The sequence below is a fragment of the Copadichromis virginalis genome, linkage group LG23 (genome assembly GCF_057382275.1).
Source record: "Copadichromis virginalis isolate Kocher_CV1m ecotype Utaka linkage group LG23, C_Virginalis_male_GT1.1, whole genome shotgun sequence".
Classification (NCBI taxonomy): domain Eukaryota; kingdom Metazoa; phylum Chordata; class Actinopteri; order Cichliformes; family Cichlidae; genus Copadichromis; species Copadichromis virginalis.
Window position 1 is genome coordinate 5184623 of NC_140639.1, and position 20721 is coordinate 5205343.

General features: G+C 39.7%; 1 protein-coding gene across 1 annotated transcript in view; it reads right to left on the reverse strand.

Moving 5' to 3' along the window:
- Positions 1-20721, reverse strand: part of faf1 (Fas (TNFRSF6) associated factor 1) — a 59853-nt gene that overhangs the window by 16157 nt on the left and 22975 nt on the right. Inside the window, exons 9-15 of the mRNA XM_085447699.1 lie at positions 14026-14121; positions 13797-13920; positions 13622-13685; positions 13411-13492; positions 5574-5728; positions 1192-1328; positions 1006-1094 (exon numbers count right to left, since the gene is read on the reverse strand). Of these exons, the coding sequence (XP_085303825.1) occupies positions 1006-1094; positions 1192-1328; positions 5574-5728; positions 13411-13492; positions 13622-13685; positions 13797-13920; positions 14026-14121 (747 nt within the window). The remainder of the gene's footprint in view (positions 1-1005; positions 1095-1191; positions 1329-5573; positions 5729-13410; positions 13493-13621; positions 13686-13796; positions 13921-14025; positions 14122-20721) is intronic.

The following is a 20721-nucleotide window of genomic DNA, read 5'->3' on the forward strand; positions in this document are numbered from 1 at the left end:
TATGAGATGATAGTTAATAAATTAGTTAAGTTCGTTGTAAGTGACTGATGCATTGTCTCATATTGTTAAGATTCGTGGGAAGGACACAAAATGCTAGCTCCACCTTATCATTTCTATGGAAGGAATGTTTTAATCATGTTTTAATTACATTTTCTCTTTGGGTAAAAGGAGGTCAACAGATACGTTAGCAGTAGCCAGACTCTAGTTGATAACTAAAGGGGATGAAATGGCTGAATGGTTCTCGAGTCATTATAACAAAAGCCATATTTTAACAGTGCCTTCTGATGTGCTCTGACATGTTGCAATTTATTGCACAATGTTAAAAGTTGGTCCAGTTACTGGAGCCACTGAGATTAGCCAACTAAAATAAGATTAATGGTAGAAGTTCAATTCAATTTTATTTATACAGCGCCAAATCACAACAACAGTCGCCTCAAGGCCCTTTTTATTGTAAGGTAGACCCTACAATAATACATACAGAGAAAAACCCAACAATCATATGACCCTCTATGAGCAAGCACTTTGGTGACAGTGGGAAGAAAAAAAACTCCCTTTTAACAGGAAGAAACCTCTGGCAGTCTGCAACTTATCCCAACCAATAAAGCACGGCTTTAGCTTGAAACGATGTCATTAATGTCAAAAGCGTGACTCTCACAAAAAACTGTACATTTGAGAATTCGGTTGGTATACTTGGAAGTGCTCCCCAGGCCACAGTACCTCCTTTAAATAAAAATATGAAGTCATCTATATACAGTGGAAACTATAGATAGTAGCAAACTGGTTAGTTTAGTCAACAGCAGTTTTGTACAACTTTCCTAGCTACTGTTAAACAGCATTACAAGGAAACACGAGCATATGTTTCCATTTGAAAGAGCAAATGGTCCATAATGAACCAAGTAGTTATTGAAAGAACAAAGAAATAAAGTCTTTTCTCCATCTTTAAGGATCAGAGGCTGATGTTTTTGTTTCCTGCGAACAGACTGTCTGATTCCGCTCAAGCTTTACCTCGTCTTTAATGTCCTCTTGCTGTTGTGCTGTGAAGATCTCCATTGCTCCCATTAACCTCATCATCAGCTCATCCACTGTTGTATTGCCTGAATTAGAAAAGAAAATCAGGGCAATAAAAGAGTTTGTTTTCATGATAATTACAGAAAACAGAGTTAATTGTACGATGAATAAAATGAGAATTACCTTGAATAACATTTAGAACTTCATTGGATGTGCGTTTCCCCATGACTATGAGGAGCAGGGGGAACTGGTCTGTCGTGTATGTCCGTATGGTCTGTGTCACCACACTGCCAAAGTGCCTCGTACACATAGTGAGTAGTCTGGAAGACAAAGAAATTTATCTAATTCACTTTCCCCCCCCAATTTATTTACTTTACCTGCTTGTTCCTTTGGTAATAAGCCTGCAATAAAAACAATTTTAAAGAGCGATAAAGTATTCGTGCACATATTTTCACTGGGAGGTGCGTGCTTTTCAGATTGCAGCACAAAAGAGAAATACACACAACTTGTGGCATTAAAGACTTTAAAACCAATTCTGCATTTTCTTATTCCATCAGGGCGACATGCTATCTCAATTGGAACCACAGATGAATTAGTATTCCTCACCAGACACCCAGAATTGATAGGGCAAGAGAGGATTTCTTATTCCATTACAAAGACAGAACTTTTTAAATTAACATTTCAGAGAGGGAAAAGGGTAGCAGGCAGTCAGAGCCCCGCCAAGCTCCCTGTAAATGTCATAATATTAATGAATTGCTATAGACTGAATGCAAATATAGATGAGCTTTTTCTCCTGCCTTTTAATAAGATCTACTTTAATAACTGCCTGGTAAAATAGAGAGGTAATGGAATGGATGGCGGGACAGCGGGTCAGAGGAAGAAGATAGATAGAGCGGATGCTGTCTGAGAGGGACAGCCAAAGCTGCGGGAGCTACTTGCAGACTTTCCAAACGGTGAAATCGAGTACTTCCAGTCAATAGGACAATAGCAGTAGTAGTAATAATCATGCCAAAACCAGCTAAAGTGTGGACGTTGGACTGAAAGATGAATGAAATGAGCTTTGGAATACAATGCAGACAAAAACTTTTTCCAAATGTTGAACTTTGTGTGACCCACACCTTGCAATGAAAAACGTGGGTACCCTAAATCTTAGATCATTTTGTTCTGACATTTGTCCCTGTTCAGACCTCAACCCAGCCACAATATAACAAAAGCTCACAGGGAAACTCTAACCTGTAATGAAAGGCCAGGGAACAATAGACACTAACTTGAAGGGTAACCCAATCTTAAACCTCTAATCAAGCACAGGCTAACCTGCTTTGGTTTCTAACTCTAAACTAAGGAAGTCAGTTCAGCACAATGATGATCATAATCACAACAACATAAAAACAGCACAATCTCAAAACACAACTTACATGTACTTTGTAACCACTATCGTTTAGGGTAAGACGGACACCGAAACTAGGAAACAGGAAGAACTACGAAGCCCTTATGGAATTACGTAAAGAAGAATAAGTATGGCCACAACACTTAATGTCAGGAGGAAGTCACTCCAGGAAATGAGCTGCACAGTTCGGCCTGTCTCATCTAGCCCTAATATAACATAGTAACCTGCGGCCTTTAAAAACCTTTATGGCTAACTAAATGCAGAAGAAACACCTGCATGGAATTTGCAACTACCATTAAATGCTTCGGTGGCTAATGTGACTGACAGATTCTAATTTGTTGCCCATCCCAGCTTATTTTCTCACTGCGGATCCCGACAGCTATAACAGTAAATGTTTTCCTGGACTGTCAGCTTGCACTTCTTCAAATCAAACTGATGCACTATGATGCGAGTAGACCGGTTAGACCTGGCGTCTGCTCCACTGAGCAGCTGATGAGTCAGGGTAGTACAGTAGCACTGCAGGGAATATTTTTGCCAGCCACCTGTACGTGTGCAGTATGGGAACCGGATGCTCCGATAGCTCACTGTGTCATACACACTTTGTTTCAGAGTGAACATGGACATGTTTTGATTTGAAAATGACATTTTGTTCTCCCACCAAACGAGTTATGTTTTCAGGGAAGACTATGTCAAGAGAAGAAGTCGAGTGTACAGAACAGGTTCGCACAACGGTCTGTTCCTGCCTTGAGCAGTTAAGACACAAGTTTACACTTAAAGGCTAGTAAATATGAAATTTGTAAGAAAAATTGTTTCTGTATGTTTCTGTCCTGTGTACTGTTTGTTTGTATATGTGTCTTTTTGGCTGCTGTTACAACCAAATTTCCCCTTGTGGGACAATTAAAGGATTATTCTTTTTTATTTTATTCTCTAATAAGATCGCCTGTATTGCTATAGACCAAACGGGTAATCACATTAGACTGCCAGGTCTGTATAATGTTTAAAACACTAAATCTAGTGTCAACATAAGGTCACCTTAGTGCATATTCTTACACTGTAATGTATTATGAGAATGCGCACACAACACAAATAATCGACTTTCAATGTGTTTATTTACTTACATGTGCAATGACAGTATACTGCCTCGGCGATATATCAGATTCATTTCCCACGAGTGACAATTACACTGGCATCCAATCAGCAGCACTGCATTTATGCATAATTAATCATTTAACTGGTAGGCCTGTGAGAATAGATTAAGCTAAGCAACAGGCACATTCCAATATCAGCAGGTTTATCACTTGCTCACAGACACACACAAATGCACGCACACATAATCAGGATACCTTTCTAACAGCTTGTGTGACTGATGCCAATCACCAGTCACTTTAGATCAGCTAAAGAGCGTGAGAATGCCGAGCAGCAGTTGGATGTGTGAGCGAGTTAGTGCGCACATGTGCATGCATGCGTTAGCAGCAAAGCTGCGACTAGCTGTGTGTGATGAAAAGCTCCAGATGTTGCCTCCTTTTTAACGTGCAATAAAAAGGCCCAGCTGGGGCAAAAAGCAAAGGAGGCCAATGGGAGAGAAAGGAGTGCGGAATGAGGAAAGGAGGGAGTTTCCTTAAAAGAAATAATGGAGAGCTGAGGTCAGGGTGCGAGTCTTTCTCAATGACTGCTACCAGAGGGCAGGCTTAACTCTGGAGGTTCAGGGTAGAGTGAGAGAGCTGAGGTAGCTGATTAAATAGAAGAGAAATAAAGAAATATCAGAAAGGAAACAAGTAAAATATGTAGTATTAAAGATGAAGGGAAGGATGAAATACATGAAGCATTCCTTGTTTACAATGTGAAACAAAGGTTCAAATTTACCTAAACCTGTCCTCTGTTCAACACTTGAACCTGCAAGAGATCTAATAGTCTGTTAAAAATATATATCTCACTCACTGAACCAATGTAATAAACAGGTGTTGTTGTAAAATACCAACACAGGGTGCTGGAGCTAAGCTAGGACTTTCAGGATAAATTGGAGAGATAGAGATGTTTGGACTCCAACGGAGTCCTTCATCTCCCACTGACCCTCTATTCAGACAGTTTGGTCAAGATTGCCCAATCAGGGGCCTCACCGTGCAAACACAACGCCTTTTGTTAGCATGCAACCTCCAAGCTTCAAAAAGAGAATGAGGCTGAAGAGAGAATGAGAAGAAAGAGATACAGAGTACGAGTAATGGAGTGAAAGATGAATGCCAGCAATTACGGATGTGTCAAACCGATTTTTAAACACTGTTCATTTGCCAGATAGGATTCCACCTACACTAGCATTTCTGGATTATTATCTAAACGCTACCCAAAATATGCAGGATTCACTCTCTAAAAATAATTTCCCCCAGGGATCAATAAAGTATTCTGATTCTGATTCTGATTCTAAAGTCCAAGATTTTCTTGCTTCACACACACAAAAAAAAATACAACAGCAGGATGAAGGCACGACTGAAAACTAAATTTACTTTCTCTAAGAAAACTATTCAGAACAATAATGCGGGGACAAGATAGTAGCATGCAACAGACTGCTTCCCAACCAGAGGACTCTGACAGCTCACAAAGCCCTCAGCTCATGATCAAGCTTCTTTCCCGCTGAAATACATTCAATATCCTCTTTATTAGATACACCTCAGTATTTATGCAGACAGTCGGCTCCTGCGGACAGTAAGTCACATATAAATAAAACATAAGGATTAAGGATGCAGTCAGGGCTTAAAGGTTCTCTTATTGCATTACTAAACTTTACAGCTGGCTAAAGCAATTCTAAATACAGCATGATTCTGATAGACTACCGGATCTCCAGAGAATTAATTCAGTGTTTAAAACCTTAGTTTTTTTTTTTTTTTTATTACCGTTTAGCCATCATACTCACTGACCAAACTGTTTTCTCCCCTAGCTATAGCATCACAGTCAGATTTGGCAACCAGAAAACACAGCCAGATTTAGCTTTGCAACAGAATTCACGAGTAGCTGCAGTTTCTACAATTTAAATATTTGATCCGACAACTCAAACATCGCAAGATGAGCTTAAAACTTTATTTACACAAATGAATTACGCAAAAATGGACTCATTAAACAATAGGATTCTTGGAATAAGATACGTCTTCAATCGCACTCCAAGTGTGCTGGTTGACTAACATTGTACCTGGATTTGTTAGCTTCTTTAGTGACATCCCATGCCCATGTGATGAAGTTCTGGCTCAGGTAAGAGACGATAGAGTCAGCGCACATCATTTGGGAGCAGAAGACGTTGCTGAGAACACTGTCATCATTGTGGAGGTAGATAGCCAGCAGCTTTCTCTGTGGAGAGAAACAGTTTGAAAATCAGAGTGGGAGCAAACTGCACCTCTTACTGTGCTAGGACATTTGGTAAGGCAAAGGGTCACTGCAGCTGATCCTTTATTTTTGTCTTCAATCAGTTGTTCAGTGGCTAATAGGTGGAACCAAACACCAAAGTATACAGTTGACTTTGTGGAAGAAGTTTGACTAGCTAAAACTCATCACTCCCCAATATAATAAATGTCATATCTGTGATCGGTGCTGCTCTGTCAGCCATGCACTAGGCGTCTCATTATTGGAGAGACATGTCCATATTACATGAACATAACATGACCACCGGCAGAGAGGACTGGGCGCAGAGCTAGCAGGACTTCTAAAGACCACGGTAGGACCACAACTGGCAAAAAAGCAAATACCACGCAAAATAAAATGGAGAGCGGTGTAAATAAAACTTTGCTTGGAGGCGACAAAGATATGGAGAAAACAAAACAGACAAATCACTCTATTTATTTTACACCAAATGCCAGCAGCCTGTTCAGGTTAGTAGCGGCAGGGCCAGACAATATTGACGAAGCTCCAAATCCAAGGATATTGACACCATCATATAAGCCTGGTAGATTCTCCCTACTGACAATCTAATTAAAAAACAAACACACCCACAAACATAAAAGGTTCCAGGGGACAATGTTGGAAATAATGCTCTTTAAATTACATGTCACTTCTCTTGCTATAAAAGAACAAATAAGAAAAACTCGCACTCTCTGCTTAGTTCATTTTTACCCACGGCTGTGAAAGGGGAGTTAAGGGGTCTGTTCCTCGGGAACAGTAATCTAGGCTACGTGCGCCAAAAAGCGAAAAATCTACACAGGGCGTAAAACGTGAGGAGAAGGGAAAGAAGAAGTTGTGCTATACTGTGGCCTGTGTAGAATAGGAATGGGAGAGCACTGCTGTGTTTGCTCAACGATTAGTGCTTTAGAATAATCTCCAGGGCTCCTAGAGAGAAGGAGCTGGGGACTCATTCACTAGGCCGATTCAACAGCCTGAAAAGATTAAACACTCATGCTGAGAAGACAAGCAAATTCAGTCTTGAGAGAGGAATGAGTGTGAGGAGAGGGAGAGTTTTACAGCGTGAAAAAAAACCAACAAAAAAACAAAACCCCGATACACACTCGAACGCCGTCGTCCCCGACACACACGCACAGATGCGCAAACTTAACTCCGCTGCCCGCGAGTAACGGGACTCATGCTCGCACACATGCATGCTCAATTAGAGCAAGTGTAAAGACTAATCAAAGTGGGCATTTTGGCAAACTGAACTCCTTCATCTTAGTTAAACTGTCCGTACCCCTCTGTTCCCTCTCCGCTTTCAACTCAGATCTTTTGTATTGCCTGTCTTAGCGGGGAGGAGCAAATCCCTCAGTTCAGCTAAATTACTAGGTCCAACCTGAGCTAGATAGTGACCCCATAGCCCTTCCTCACACCTGTTCACCTAAAGCTAAGCTTGCTTTGAGGCTGTGAGAGAAACAAAAGAGTTCACACACTGTAGAATAGCGTTGCGCTTCATTTGCTGTTTAATCAGTGCACCTCTTTCTTGGAAGACGGCCCAGCAGAAAGTTTGAAAATATGAAATATGTGCGTCTATAAATATGAAAAAAAAGCATGTGTTCTCGTAATGAGGCGGTCCTTTGAATGAGGCACTTTTTAACCATCGTTTTAAAACAAAAACATTTTTTTTTATCATAAAACATGCAGGTCTTTTGTTTCACTTTTCCTTTTTAATTAATTGCTCCACTTGCCTTTTTTCTTTTCTTTTAGGGATGCGGATTACCATGTGTGAATATGAAGAGCAGGTTTTTCTGTTTTATTTTTTAGTTGTTTGAAATAAAGGGATTATTTATTTCAGATTCTTGAGATAAAAGTGCATGTATGCAAAAAGAAAAAAAAATTCTGATAAAACACAATGATGTTAATAATAAAACCCATTTACTGTTAGAAATCACCTGAAAAAGGGGTGTAAGCGGATCAGGCTCATATCCCACTCCAAATCTGCCCGTATTATAAATGACCGATGACCAATTATAAGCACCTCAAGAATGCTGCTTCCTCTATTCATGTAGTACTCTAACTAAGCCAGTCACAGGAGTATTTATAGGTTTACATAAACTGGACTTCCAAAATGTTTTTTTAATAATGAGCAGCATCTCCTACCCTGGGATGTAAATAATATAATATGCGGTCTGGGCTGACAGATGAACACAATTTATTAATTTACTCAAGTTCTATTAAAGGTGGACTCGTCCTTCATTATGAGGATAAAAAGTGAATTTAACATGTGATCTGTCACATATTAAAAAGGCTTTATTTGCAGACTAATTTATATAATTTACACGTGGAGATAATGAAGTTGTCAGCTCAGGCGACTGAAACTGCGAGCAACAGACACCAAGGTGTGTGCAGAGCGCTCTGTGATTTACGGACACTGTACAGTTATTACTTTCATTTTTAGTCCAGCTTCAATTCACCTTTTCTGCAAAAAGTGTCTGCACAGGGGTTAAAATAAAAAAAAGAAAATGTGCCTTTATGCCCAAACATTTATACTTTCAAAAACATTTAATATAGCCAGTTTACAGTTAGTTATTCATAAAGAGAAACAATCAAAAACAATGTCATCGGTTTCTGTCATGATCAGGTCGTCTCTATGGCTACGAAGGGAAGACCCAAATAGCCAAGTTTCTGTTGGTGAATGAAATAAACCAAGCAAGCTTGCAATATTACAGGCTGTGTCTGATATCACTCCAGAATTAGCTTCATGATTTTGCCCTTTTTAAACATGAATGAAGAGATACAACTTGCTGCTAAAAATCTCACGGCACACCCATAAACACAAAGTCTTAGTCCACATGAAGCCACAGTCTCTGGTGTTAGGGGCCTTTGCAGTCAAGGAGAAGATAACTTGTGCCACGATTCATCCATGTTACATTATTTTGCCACCATCAGAATTTTAGAGCAATAACAGAAATAAACGTGACACTGCCAATTTCTTTTGTTTGTTTGTTTTTATTTTATTTTAAGCCTCTTTAGGGAAACCGTGTAGTGGAACTGAAGTCGATCAACAGCTTTTAGTTTAATTAGGGCCCTTTTTCTGTGGATGACATTTTTGCAACATCAAGAAGGGGCTTAATCACAAATACAGCGTGTTGAACAAAGCCAGGAGAGACTAGTTAATGAGATACAGACATGTACAGATGAAAGGAAGGACAGAGAAATCCAGATGGTGATTGTTCTTTAGATGACCGGCTCAGTCTGGAAAAGCAAATACTTCAAATTGAAGAGCTCAAATGACCTACACGGTGGGAAAACTCATTGTGATCGATGGGCAGCCATGAGGCACATTTTAGAGTCTTTCCAAACAATTATGAAAGCACTGAAATAATATGAAGTCCGCAACTGAAGTTAAGTAGTTAAAGTCCACACTATAAGAATATGGACAAGTTTGAGTTTGCACACCACATTTAACGTTTAACTGTAATGGCCACACATGTATATCTAACTGTTCTGACACATGAGGGATGGAGCTGTCTTATGGTTATCCAAGCTCCTGATCATCGATGATTCTGATGGATTAAGAGAATGTAGAATAAATATATCAATATCTAAAACTTTACACTGATGTAGCCCCTAATCTATCCATTTACACCTGACAGTAATCATTTCAGGTGCAGTCAATAACTAATCAAAGCCACTTGTGATCAACATTTCACAAGCTGACAGAGATACATGTACATCTACGCGCCATATGCCATTCTGACTGACCGCTGCTTTTTCCTCTTGACTCTGCGAGGCTATTGCTGGGTTTTAAAGCAGATACTTGGCAGCGATAAATCCCTCAACTCCGCTCTTCAGCAAGGCTATGAATTTTGATGTGTCTTTGTGTGTGGCAGACATGAGAGCAGAGTGGAGAGCGAAAAAGCGTGGGGTTAGAGTGATTAACCAGTGCGTTGATGGGGATTTAGTGAGGATCGTGGTTAGTGATGGGTGGCCTATCTCTCTGTACGCTCTGACTAACCACTGATCCCCAAGAGGGTTCAGCTCAGCTCAGCAGCCCAAAGCATTTTCATTAAGGATGGATTGAGTCTATCTCAACATTCCCCCAACACACACCTTCAGAAACACTTCATCAAATGTAGTGTTTTGCTTAGTGATTAGCCTCTCCCAGGCTATGAGAGAGTGAGACTGATTCCTCTGTTTAAAAACCCCTTCAGTCAAACCTGCCCTACTCTAATATACCCTTAATGAAGTAGGCTTTTTCTACTACGAGGACACAAATACTAGATTGCTTTTCAAATGGAAGCGAAAGAGCAAGGGATGGGATTGTCGGATAGATGGAAGAGGGGACGGTGTAATTGTGCACATATGCTACTGTGTAATGAAACCGTGAAAAGCAGCTTGTTTTGGCCTGTCATCTCGGATGTTTGTGACAAAACAGGACAAACACAGAACAGATCAAATAGCTTCTGCTTTCGTGCAACATCTTTGCACATATCCAGCTTCTCCAAAGCCATTTTAACCACAGCACAGTTGGCAGGCTAAATCAAGCTCACCCAGAATAAAACAAAATACAGTGGAAATGAATACTATTCTGCCCTCATGCTGTTTAGAGCACAGTGGTACAGTACTGTGTGTGAACACCAGAGAGACATCAGCCATATTGTGCTGGCTTAGGAGAGGAGATCAGCTGGGAAACAGGCAAAATGCCAAGCTGTTTTTTTCTACATCTCTGTTTATTTCACACTCTCTCCTTCCCTTTCTTTTATCCCCCAAAATCACATTTGCTTATTTTTCTCTTTCTTCCCGCACAGCCTTTTTTCGTCCAACTTTCTCTTGTGCTCCACGCTGCTTTTTAAGACCATGTCCTTCATTTTGTGGCCCTGCTATCATCTTTTTCACCCTCCCTCTTTGTGTGCCTGGTGATCTGAACCCCCAGAACATCTTGCTGTGTCCTCACAGTCTAATAAGGCTGTAATCCACACAAGCTGTCCGTTGATACAAGCATCCTTAAAAGGACAAAAGCTGAAAAACAAGGGGGAAAGTGGACAGCTAAAAATAAAGCCTCAGCTGTCGGGGTGAAAATTTGATGATGGTTTTGATAACTAATATCAGTGTCGCTATCAAGCCACATCCACGGTACATACATTAAACATCACCATCATCAATGACTTTTTTTTTTAGAAAGAAATGTAATTTTACGGTTTATGGAAAGTAAGGCATAGATTATCGTCATGCCTTCTGCACACACTAATCATTTACTCAGTTACTCCTAGCACACTGTGTCTAACAAGTTTTGTTCATGCTGATATTCCAATTGTTCAAGTTTCAAGAAATACTCAATAAAAGTCTTGAGCCACTTTTTATTTCTTTATACTTTGGTAGGAAAATGTGAAATCTGTCTGGCAATATGTCAAAATGTGCAAAAATACAGTGTATAACAAAATGCACTCTCCTAATAAATCTTGTTTGGAATGTAATGCTCAGTAATAGTTCTACAGGCTTTGCCTTTTGTTCCGTTCTCTGTCAAGATGATCCCACGCTGCTTTGATAATTGTTGTGGTCTGGGCTCTGGGGAGGCCAATCCATGTTTGATAGTGTTCCACTATGCATTTTTCTTTTTCATCAAGGTTTGCTGTTACTGCATTGGCAGTGTGTTTGGGATCATTGTCATGCCGTTGCCAATCAGACGCTTTCCAGATGGTACTGCATGGTGGACAAGGAACGATCCCTAACACGACGGACTGAAATGCAGCTGCAAACCACGACAGAGCTCCCAGCGAGCTATAGAGACTCATTGTTTTATCTCTCTCTGACCACCTCCAGACAGATTAATGATTATTTAAACCAAATGTAAAATTTGGATTCATCCCTATAAGACCTCTTGCCACTGAATATTCATCCAGTTCTTGGCACACCTCAGGGTTTTTTCTCTGTTTCCATTCCTTAAGAATGGCTTTTTAACAGCCACACATCCACCGAGACCATTTCTGATAAGGCTTCAGCATATGGATCAACTGAAGTTCCAGATACATCCCTCGTATAGATAGTTATTTTCAGGCTTACCGCTTTGTCTATTGGCCTCCACTTGTCCAGGCCCAAAAGCCAGTTGGGAAACACCTTGTTAGTGTAAAGATGCTGTTTATGCTCATCAAATTGTGGTACTTTTGACATGTTTCATAAATTCAGCTAAACAAATGGGAACACATTACATGCTTTTTGCAACAAGCTGCTAGTAACAAAGTGCTTAAAAGCATAATTTCATATTGGTTATTTGCCCAGTTGTCCGTTATGTGTAGACACATCACTGGTTCATCCCTTAAGTTGGGTGCCTTTTGTGGTTGAATGATTTCTAGGTCACTGTTGAGCAGTTTAACAAAAAACAAAAAAAACAAAACCAAAAACATTTCTCTATAAATGGTCAAGTATAAGGACTGGACTGAAAACGAGACAATGGCCAAAGAAAAACCGAGGAGACCTTAAGAGAACCTGGGGAACTATTGGTCAAGACCACTTTAAAGAATTATGATGAAGTCTGACTTCTTGGAAACAAAATATAAAGAGAGGAAATAATTAGAGATGAAAATATTACCAGGTCTCCATTACCTCTATTATAGATGACTGAAACACCGGGGGGACTGAGCTTTTGCTGTTGTGGCCCCCAAAATATGGAATAAACTGCCCCTCCATATTAGGTTGGCCCCAACACTTGAAATGTTTAAATCACTTTTAAAAACGCACTTTTTTTCAAAGGCTTTTTAGGAGTAGTACCAGAGTCAGTTTGTAGTCAGCTGTTGCTCTTAATCTTTTTTATTTTGTTAATTTTATTCATTGTATATTTTATTGTCTATTTTACTCATGTTTTAATATTTAATATATATATACTGATTTATTTTTATCATTTTCATTTATGTATTTATTTTACTGTTATTTATATTTATTTCTTTGTCTGCTTAGTGTATGGTTTTTAACTTTTATCTGTTTTATTATTGGAAAGCACTCTGGTCAACTGTGTTGTTTTAAAGTGCTATATAAATAAAGTTGGGTTGGATTGGATTGGTTTTACTGGCATTAAGCCTAAAACTAAATGACTTATATTTAAAGTTGTGTCTCATGAGATCTCCATAGATATCATTCTACATAAGCGGACTGAATTATGTGTGCAACAGACCAGCAGCACGGCGTCAGTGATCTCTGATTACCCTATGCATCCATCTATAATGGTAACCAGATTCATCTAGCTTTCCCCAACTTAACAATGAACTCTAACCCAAATGTAAAAAATGTAGGCCAGGTGAATAAAGTTCCTGATTATATTAGCGTTTTAAATTTCCCCCAGCCCAGTAACAAAAGAGAAGTTATGAGAAATAAAGTATCTCCCTTGACAGAATTAATAATATCCTTCTCTGTTTGTGTTCCTTTGTCATGTTATCTTAAGCAAAGAAAACTCAAACCTGAAAAAAGCGACTCTTCCATGAAGGAGAAATGACATCAGTGATAAAGGACAGGCCATCATTTGTAACATCAGTACCTCGTATCACTTGCACAGCCCAAATTAAAAGGGATAAGAATATGAAGCTTCAAAGAAAAACACAAGTTTTTCAGAGTATATTAAAAATGTTCCTGTGAGACCCAAAATAGTCCAAAAGGTTACTTACATCTCTGGCTTTGCCATGGAAGGCCTCTTGAGATGCTGCCTCCAAAGACCCAATAAAGAACATTGGATGGGTCTCTCCATATCTACAGGACACACACACACACACACACACACACACACACACACACACACGACTCTTATTTAAAACATTGTTACTATCCAGCTTTGTCAGGTTTCAAAGCCATTTTAAATTGAGCATAACAACCGCTCACCTCGAAGAAAATTCAGAAGTAAAGTGAATTAAGGCATCAGTTTCATTTTCACTATTCTCTGGCACTGCAAAAGGGACAAAAATAATTATATGGTCAGGCTTTACATGCTGTATCTGGAGGTTAATACTACAGTGGCTGCTATAACTGAGTTCTACAAGTGGTTCACATTACGTACTCATAGGTGATTTCCTACAGCTCGAGGAGCCCACTCCAAACATCTCTGAATCATCCACACCAAATTCTGATGCGTCTTCATAATCATCACCCTCACTGTCGCTGATCATATGGACATCCGCACACTGTAAATAAGAAGCATTTCATGAGCATGTCTGATGCTTGAAAGTTGCCTAGGGGATGAAATGCATAACTCAGAAGCGTGCGGTGGCATATGTAGGTCAATTTACCTCTTCTGTGGGTTCCTGGGCATTAGCTGGCGAGGACCTTCGACAAACACTCAGGTGATGGCAGGGATAGCTGATTCCAGAAAGAGCTAGTGTCATCTAAAACAAACAAACAAAGGAAACAGAACAAAAGAATGAAGCCAACAATTAAGAATGACTGCCGACCGTGTGCGTTTACTCAACACAATATAATAATGTCATCAAGTTTAAGTATGTGTTGGTATCTACTGCTTATGACTTGCCTAAAACTGATGCCTAAACCAAAACAAGGCAAACTTCACCACTGATTCTGTAGTTGTGCCTTACATTTGTTTGCCTTTTTCCCCAGGCAGCAGAAGCATAACCTGTATCATGACATACTTTGTATTTTCAAACAAAGGCTTGATCATCTCTCTAATGAGGCGTGACCACAATGAGGTTTCTGTACACCTGCAGGATCCATAAGTGCAGTGGTGGTCTATAGTAGAAGGTAACCTGACTAATGAGCTCCCAAATCCAAAACCAGGACTGAAAATGTGAGCATTCAGCAGGGACTCATTACAGGAGTCTCCTGGCTCAGACCCCAAGGGATATCAGCAATAGAGACAAGGCTGTTGCAGAATGAAACTAAAGTTGTCTTGCTTTTAGATCTTAGATCTTCCAATCTGAATATACTGAGACTTAATAATAACACAACATTATATTCAGTGGCACCTGAACTGAAAACCCACATGCAAATACTGTTCTGGTAGAGAGAACAACAGCACTGAGGCAGGGTAGGTAAGCTTGGTGTGATAAGAGCCAGAGGAGCTGCTCATCCCCTGCAGAGGTCCTCTTATCTGCTCCATTGTCGAGTGCTGAGACACACAAAGAGCAGCTGGACATGGCTGAATCAAGAGACGCTTACACGCAACACCAATTGAGTCTGAAAAGAGCTACACGGGCTGAATGGAGTTTTCCTCTCTGTGTCTCTCCTAAATTAAAAGTACTTCCTCGTGCTGGTGTCAGCTCTCTAGAGCAGGAGAGAGCAGTGTAACCAGTAGACCTTATCACAAACACGGACTTATAAGTGTATCTCTGTTTGCCTGGCACTGATAAGAACTGTGCCGTCACGTCGCACTTAATTATCTTTTGACTGTTAGAAAGTAAGTGCGCTGCACACAAAAGAACCAAATATTTATACAAAACTATTTGCACAGTTGTGGACTAGTTGAGTCAGTGTAGGCGCTGCTGGGGTTGGGCAGTATTGCGATACTCATCCTGAGATTAGTTTGAACATTTTAATTGCTTTTTATGCTGCGGTTTTGTATTTTACGTAGAATCCACAGTGCTTCACCATATAACAAATCAACAAAAGGGCTTTTTTGTTAGCAATTACACAAAATAACCAAATTATTTTCTACAAAAAAGAACAAGGTAGAAATTATTATTTAAGAAAAATTTGCATAGATACTGATCAAGAAATCATGAGAAGCTGTGTCCATATCCCCCAAATCTACCACAACTATACTCTTTGTCCCTTTGCAATCACATTTACAACATATACAGAAATAAAATGATAGCATTTATTTACATATTGGGTTTTTTTTCCTCCTAAAAAGAGCAAGTGAACTCTCACTCTTGGGAGCTGAAAAAACATTTATTGCACCATTTCAAATAGTTGACAGAGGATATACTAAAACTGGCTATAATATTGGCGTTTCAAATTCCCACCAGTCGAGCAACGATTGACTGAAGGGATATTTCACCGAGTATCTCCCCTGACAATATGAGAAAGAATAACATCTTGATGAGTATTCCTCCTCTGTGTTGTCTTAAGCGCAGAAATCTGCTCCAAAAAGCAGTGGCTAGACTCTCATGCAATATTGAAACAAAACAAACCAAGAATGACATCACCTCTAAAGGGACAAATCCACCGTGGAGCTTTGTTTGCAAGAGCACATCATATAACACTAACTAAAAAGGCTAAATGTTTTGGGGCAAAAATATTTGACTGTCCTTTTCTTTGTGAATTTATGTTTTTTTCCCTTTGGGGCCAAGAACAGATAAATGTTCCCAGACAAAAAGAAAACCAAACAGCCAAGCGCATACAGACGAGAGAAGAGACCGACTGTACTTCCTGCACATTACCAATTAGTAGCAAGTGTACTATTGTCAATAAAAAGCACACAAGTGTCACAGCAAGGACAGCTGATCCAGCCAACCCTAACATAAGGAACACCTACGAAGAACACTTAACTGAATTGCCTCGTCTGTGCTCAAGTAACTCAACTCTAACCTATTTACTTCTTTTATTTCATTAGATCTATCAGTCATTCTAATCAGAAACCAGAACATCACAAAAGAATTTACTGAAAAAGTGGGAAAAAAAATTAAGCGATGTAGAAACGCAATTTGCTTTTTCAAAACCAGCAACACGCTTAATGAAAAGCTACGACCACTGAAGACGTTATGGGTGCCAGGTCTGTGAGCTGAATTAACACTGACGTTATTGAGCTAAAGATGCACAGGTTCTGAACTTTAAGGACGTGAAGGAATGGCCCCGTCTCTTCGCTGCCTATGAGTGGCAATCAAACGTGAGAATTTTAACACAGACTGGCAAGCAGAGCCCCATAAACCCTTTACCCCCGCCACTCACAATGAGAGGGTTTTGTCTGAGCACCTAATAAGTGTATAAATAAAGTTGATCACTTCCCCTGTCAAAGACAGCCTGGAGGGTTTGGGCTGACATGGATGCAACCAGGGGAGGTGAAAAGGGGGGAAAAGGAGAAAAAAAAAAGAGAGAGATGAGTGCCTCTCAGTCCTCTTCCTCACATTGACCCAATGGCTTCTCCCGATGTTGAGGTACACAAGTGCAGCTTGACGGCTCAGTGGTGAAACGTGGAAACAAGGTTGAAGCGCCGCAGGGCACAGGGTCTGAGGGGATGAGGTTAACCCCCAAAATGACCCTCTCCCACATCTCCACACAAAAGGAACTGGCTCCTCTTTTTTGGATTCTTTTAATTAACACTTTCATTGAGGCTCTAAGCATTCAGGGGCTGATACAGGGGAAGAATTTTCTCTTTCCCTCACACCCCCCCTCCCTCCTTTTGCTTTCCCAGTCAACCTTTTTTTTGTCCCTCTACTCTATCCTCCTTTTTCCTCCCTTCATTCTTTCTGTGTTTCATTTTTTTTTCTTTTCCAGTGTAGGCAGTGTTTGGATTAGGTGTCTGGCTGTGAGTATGAGATAATTACCACTGACAGCTGCACTGAAGGCAACCAAAACCTCATCATACCACCTTACTCTACTATGTCATTTTTAGAGCAAGAGAAGAACAGAGAGAAAGAAAAGAGGAAGTTTAAAAAGAAAGGAGATAGAAGACTTAAACTCCACCTTTAAGATTTATTAAGATATTTAATAAATGACATTGTTTCTAGGCTGAGATGCAATAGGAAGATATACAGCGTGACCATGGTCAGGACAAAAGGATCCTATTCTTCAAATAAAAGGTTCAGTGAGATGGGAGCATAACACCAAGAAACAAAAAGAAAACAGATACAGACAGACTAAGTCAGCACTGAATTTCACCTGAAGAAGGCCAATTTCATGACGAAGGGGGGGTGGCTCTGCCTGACTTTACTGCTGAGCCCTGATGCTATGGAAACCACAAGCTGTCCCCCCACCTGTCAATAACTGGTTTCATAGGCCCCAATCAGGTAGAGGAAGATTCCAGTAATGCCAGCTGGGAAATGGAGGGAGGTGCTGCCCTACAAGCCACGGCACCTCAGAGGCTCTGTGGCATTAATACATTAGCAAACACCATGAAACACTGCATAAATGTCAGCAATTACAGGCTAGAAGAAAGGGCGGGTGGTGGTGGAGGGGTGCAGAGATGGGGGGGACGTAATAAGGATGTCCCACTGGCTGTCAATCACTCCAACAGGTATGGGAGGAAGGACGGCCAATCAGAGCTGCTCCAATGAGATGAAGCCTGTGCAGAGACTCTCTGTGCTGAAATGCTAAGGGCAAAGTCTCAGAGAAGGCGAGGACAGAGGTTCAACCGTTATATTTGCAATAGCAAAGCAAGTTAATTTCCATCATCAGTATTATATTCAGAACAGCTTTGTCAATGCCACACAAGCGAGAAAAAATTGAAAGGCAGTACGACCATAATATTTCCAAATGATGCCAGAGTAAGCGTTTTTCTCTACTTGGAGAAAATAATTTTTTTAAATCAAATTTAAACTATAGCAAAGTCCAACACACTTTTTCTCTGACTGAGAACTTTTTCCAGTTCCGTCAAGATGTCTGTGATGCAGTAAACCCAAAGAAAATTCAAGCAAATGCTAAAATAAACAGTCACAAAAACCATTTGTTTTGCCCACATGGATCTCTACTACTAGTAAATATTACAAACTGGATTCTAATGAATCTATAAGAACATTGTAATCATGGCACCCAAAACAATGTTCAAGAAACAAACATTTAAATTGCTCATCATGAACAGCTGCACATTTGTCAACCAAATGTGCTCTGGGTAAATGTCACACTGGGGACATTAAATTATTTATGGAATATTAAGAAGCGATACAGAAGACTGGGAAAATGTTTTATATGCTTTGAATAGCAATGTGTTCACATTGGCAGTTGTGTTTGATGGTGAATTTGAATTACTTAGGAATAAAATGTACAGCAGTTAAAGCAATGTGACTTTTACTACCTTATCTATCTATCTATACATATCTAGACAGACAGACAGATAGAGATATTTATTTATATATAGATAGATATTTCTTTATAGATATATTACTGCTACTATGTCCCATTTACTACATTTAATACTGAATTTATGACGATATAAAACGTCTATCGTTTCATTTTACGCTATCGTTTGTTTCGTGGTGTCGCAAAATAAACTGTTTACGACAATATTTTTTCATCGTTTTGATGGTCACTGTAGTGGCTATATTAATTTCTTAAAGTTCTCTCTTTCTCTTATATTTAATATAACCACACTAAGGAAGGACAAGCGCCTGTTTTTATGCGTTTTGGTTAGCAACAACGACGGTAACGGCATCGCGTGTCCGCTTGTTTATGTTCCACATAAACCTTTCACAATAAAGCTCAAGATCCTGTTGAGACTTTTCAAAATAAACTGAATCACGTGAAAGAGCAGATTATTTACAGATGAGAATTAAAAAAAGAGCCGCCAGGTGCTAAAAAATAAACCTTAGACTCAAACGTTAGAACAGGCTTTCCTCCGCAGCACGCCGTGTAATAAATACTTACAAAGAAAACGGCGGCCGTTACAACTTATGTCTAAAAATGTATAGTTTCATGCATCGGTTAAAACACTCGACTCCAGCTACATGACGCGCAGCTGGAAAAACTTCCCGCAAGTTGAGCTGCCTGAGATTCACAGAATTTACAGAAAATGTTACATTTTTGTGATTTATATCGTTATCGGACGATAGAATTCTTATATCGGGATATGAGATTTTGGTCATATCGCACAGCCCTACTAAATTCCTTTATTCTAAGAGCCCATAGCAAAAACAATAACAATAGACTGAATAAACTAATCTGTGATTCATTGCCATGAAACCATTATGCATCCTGATCCAATTTCCGATGACCATCAGACCTTGAATTTCAATGAAACGTGCTGAGTGAACAATATCAGGGGCTGACACATCACGTAACCACTAGTTTTCTGGAAAGGTGAGAATTTCTTTCTAACAAACCATCTCCTATACTCCAACAATACATGACATAATTACACTAACATTACACCAACTCAAATAACTTTCTCACAGCACAAGAATAACTGAGAGAAGAAACTGATATTCTGAGCAGTTGATCAGCTAGATGAACTATGATATATATATAAACATAAATGTGCTCTAGATGACTATGAAAGCAACTATACAGCTAAAGCAAAGGCAATTTCCCCAACACTGTCACAGTCAGCATGTGAATTCCTGCTAATCCAATTACAAATTTTCTGTATCAGTACTAAATATGTTATACCTTTTCTTAAACAATGTAGAATTATTTTAGTACTTCAATCAACAGTTTATTTAAATAAAACAAAATTTGCAATATTGGGAAAAAAACCAAACAAACAAAAGACAAAAAAACAAGTAAAAAGTACTAATAATTTGACCAAGAATTCAAGTGAAAAATATGAATTTTCAAAGCCAAAGAAAATGTTTTTTCTAAAGACACAGTTCGGTTGGATCAGTATTGGGGTTCGATAGCCCAAGACACAGTGTGTACAACAAGAAAGGCACATTTGCAAATACACAAATGCAAATATGCACACACAAATAATAACTGCACAGGTGAATGCATTGGTATCGCACAAGACAGAAGAGTTGAGTAGCAATCGATTCCACTGCAAGCAGGATAGTGCGTGGAGCTAAATGCAATCTTGGGCCTCTGACTGCCATCTTTATTGGCCCAAGCCCCGGGAGATGAGACTGGGCTAATGAGCTAGACACTAACACTGGCTCCCTACCCGACTGCTAGGCCAGCCAAGCCCTTGGCTTTCTCTGTTAATACCTTCAGACGTTTCAATAAGAGGGCTATAGCTAGTGCAGAGGCCATTATTGCACTTCTGTCTCTTCTCTATACTTTTTAATATCACTTCATCCAAGGAAACACAGACACTGCGGATGTGTGCTAGTCAAAGGCTAACCGGGCCTATGATAATCTATTCGCAATCGCTGGCCGTTATA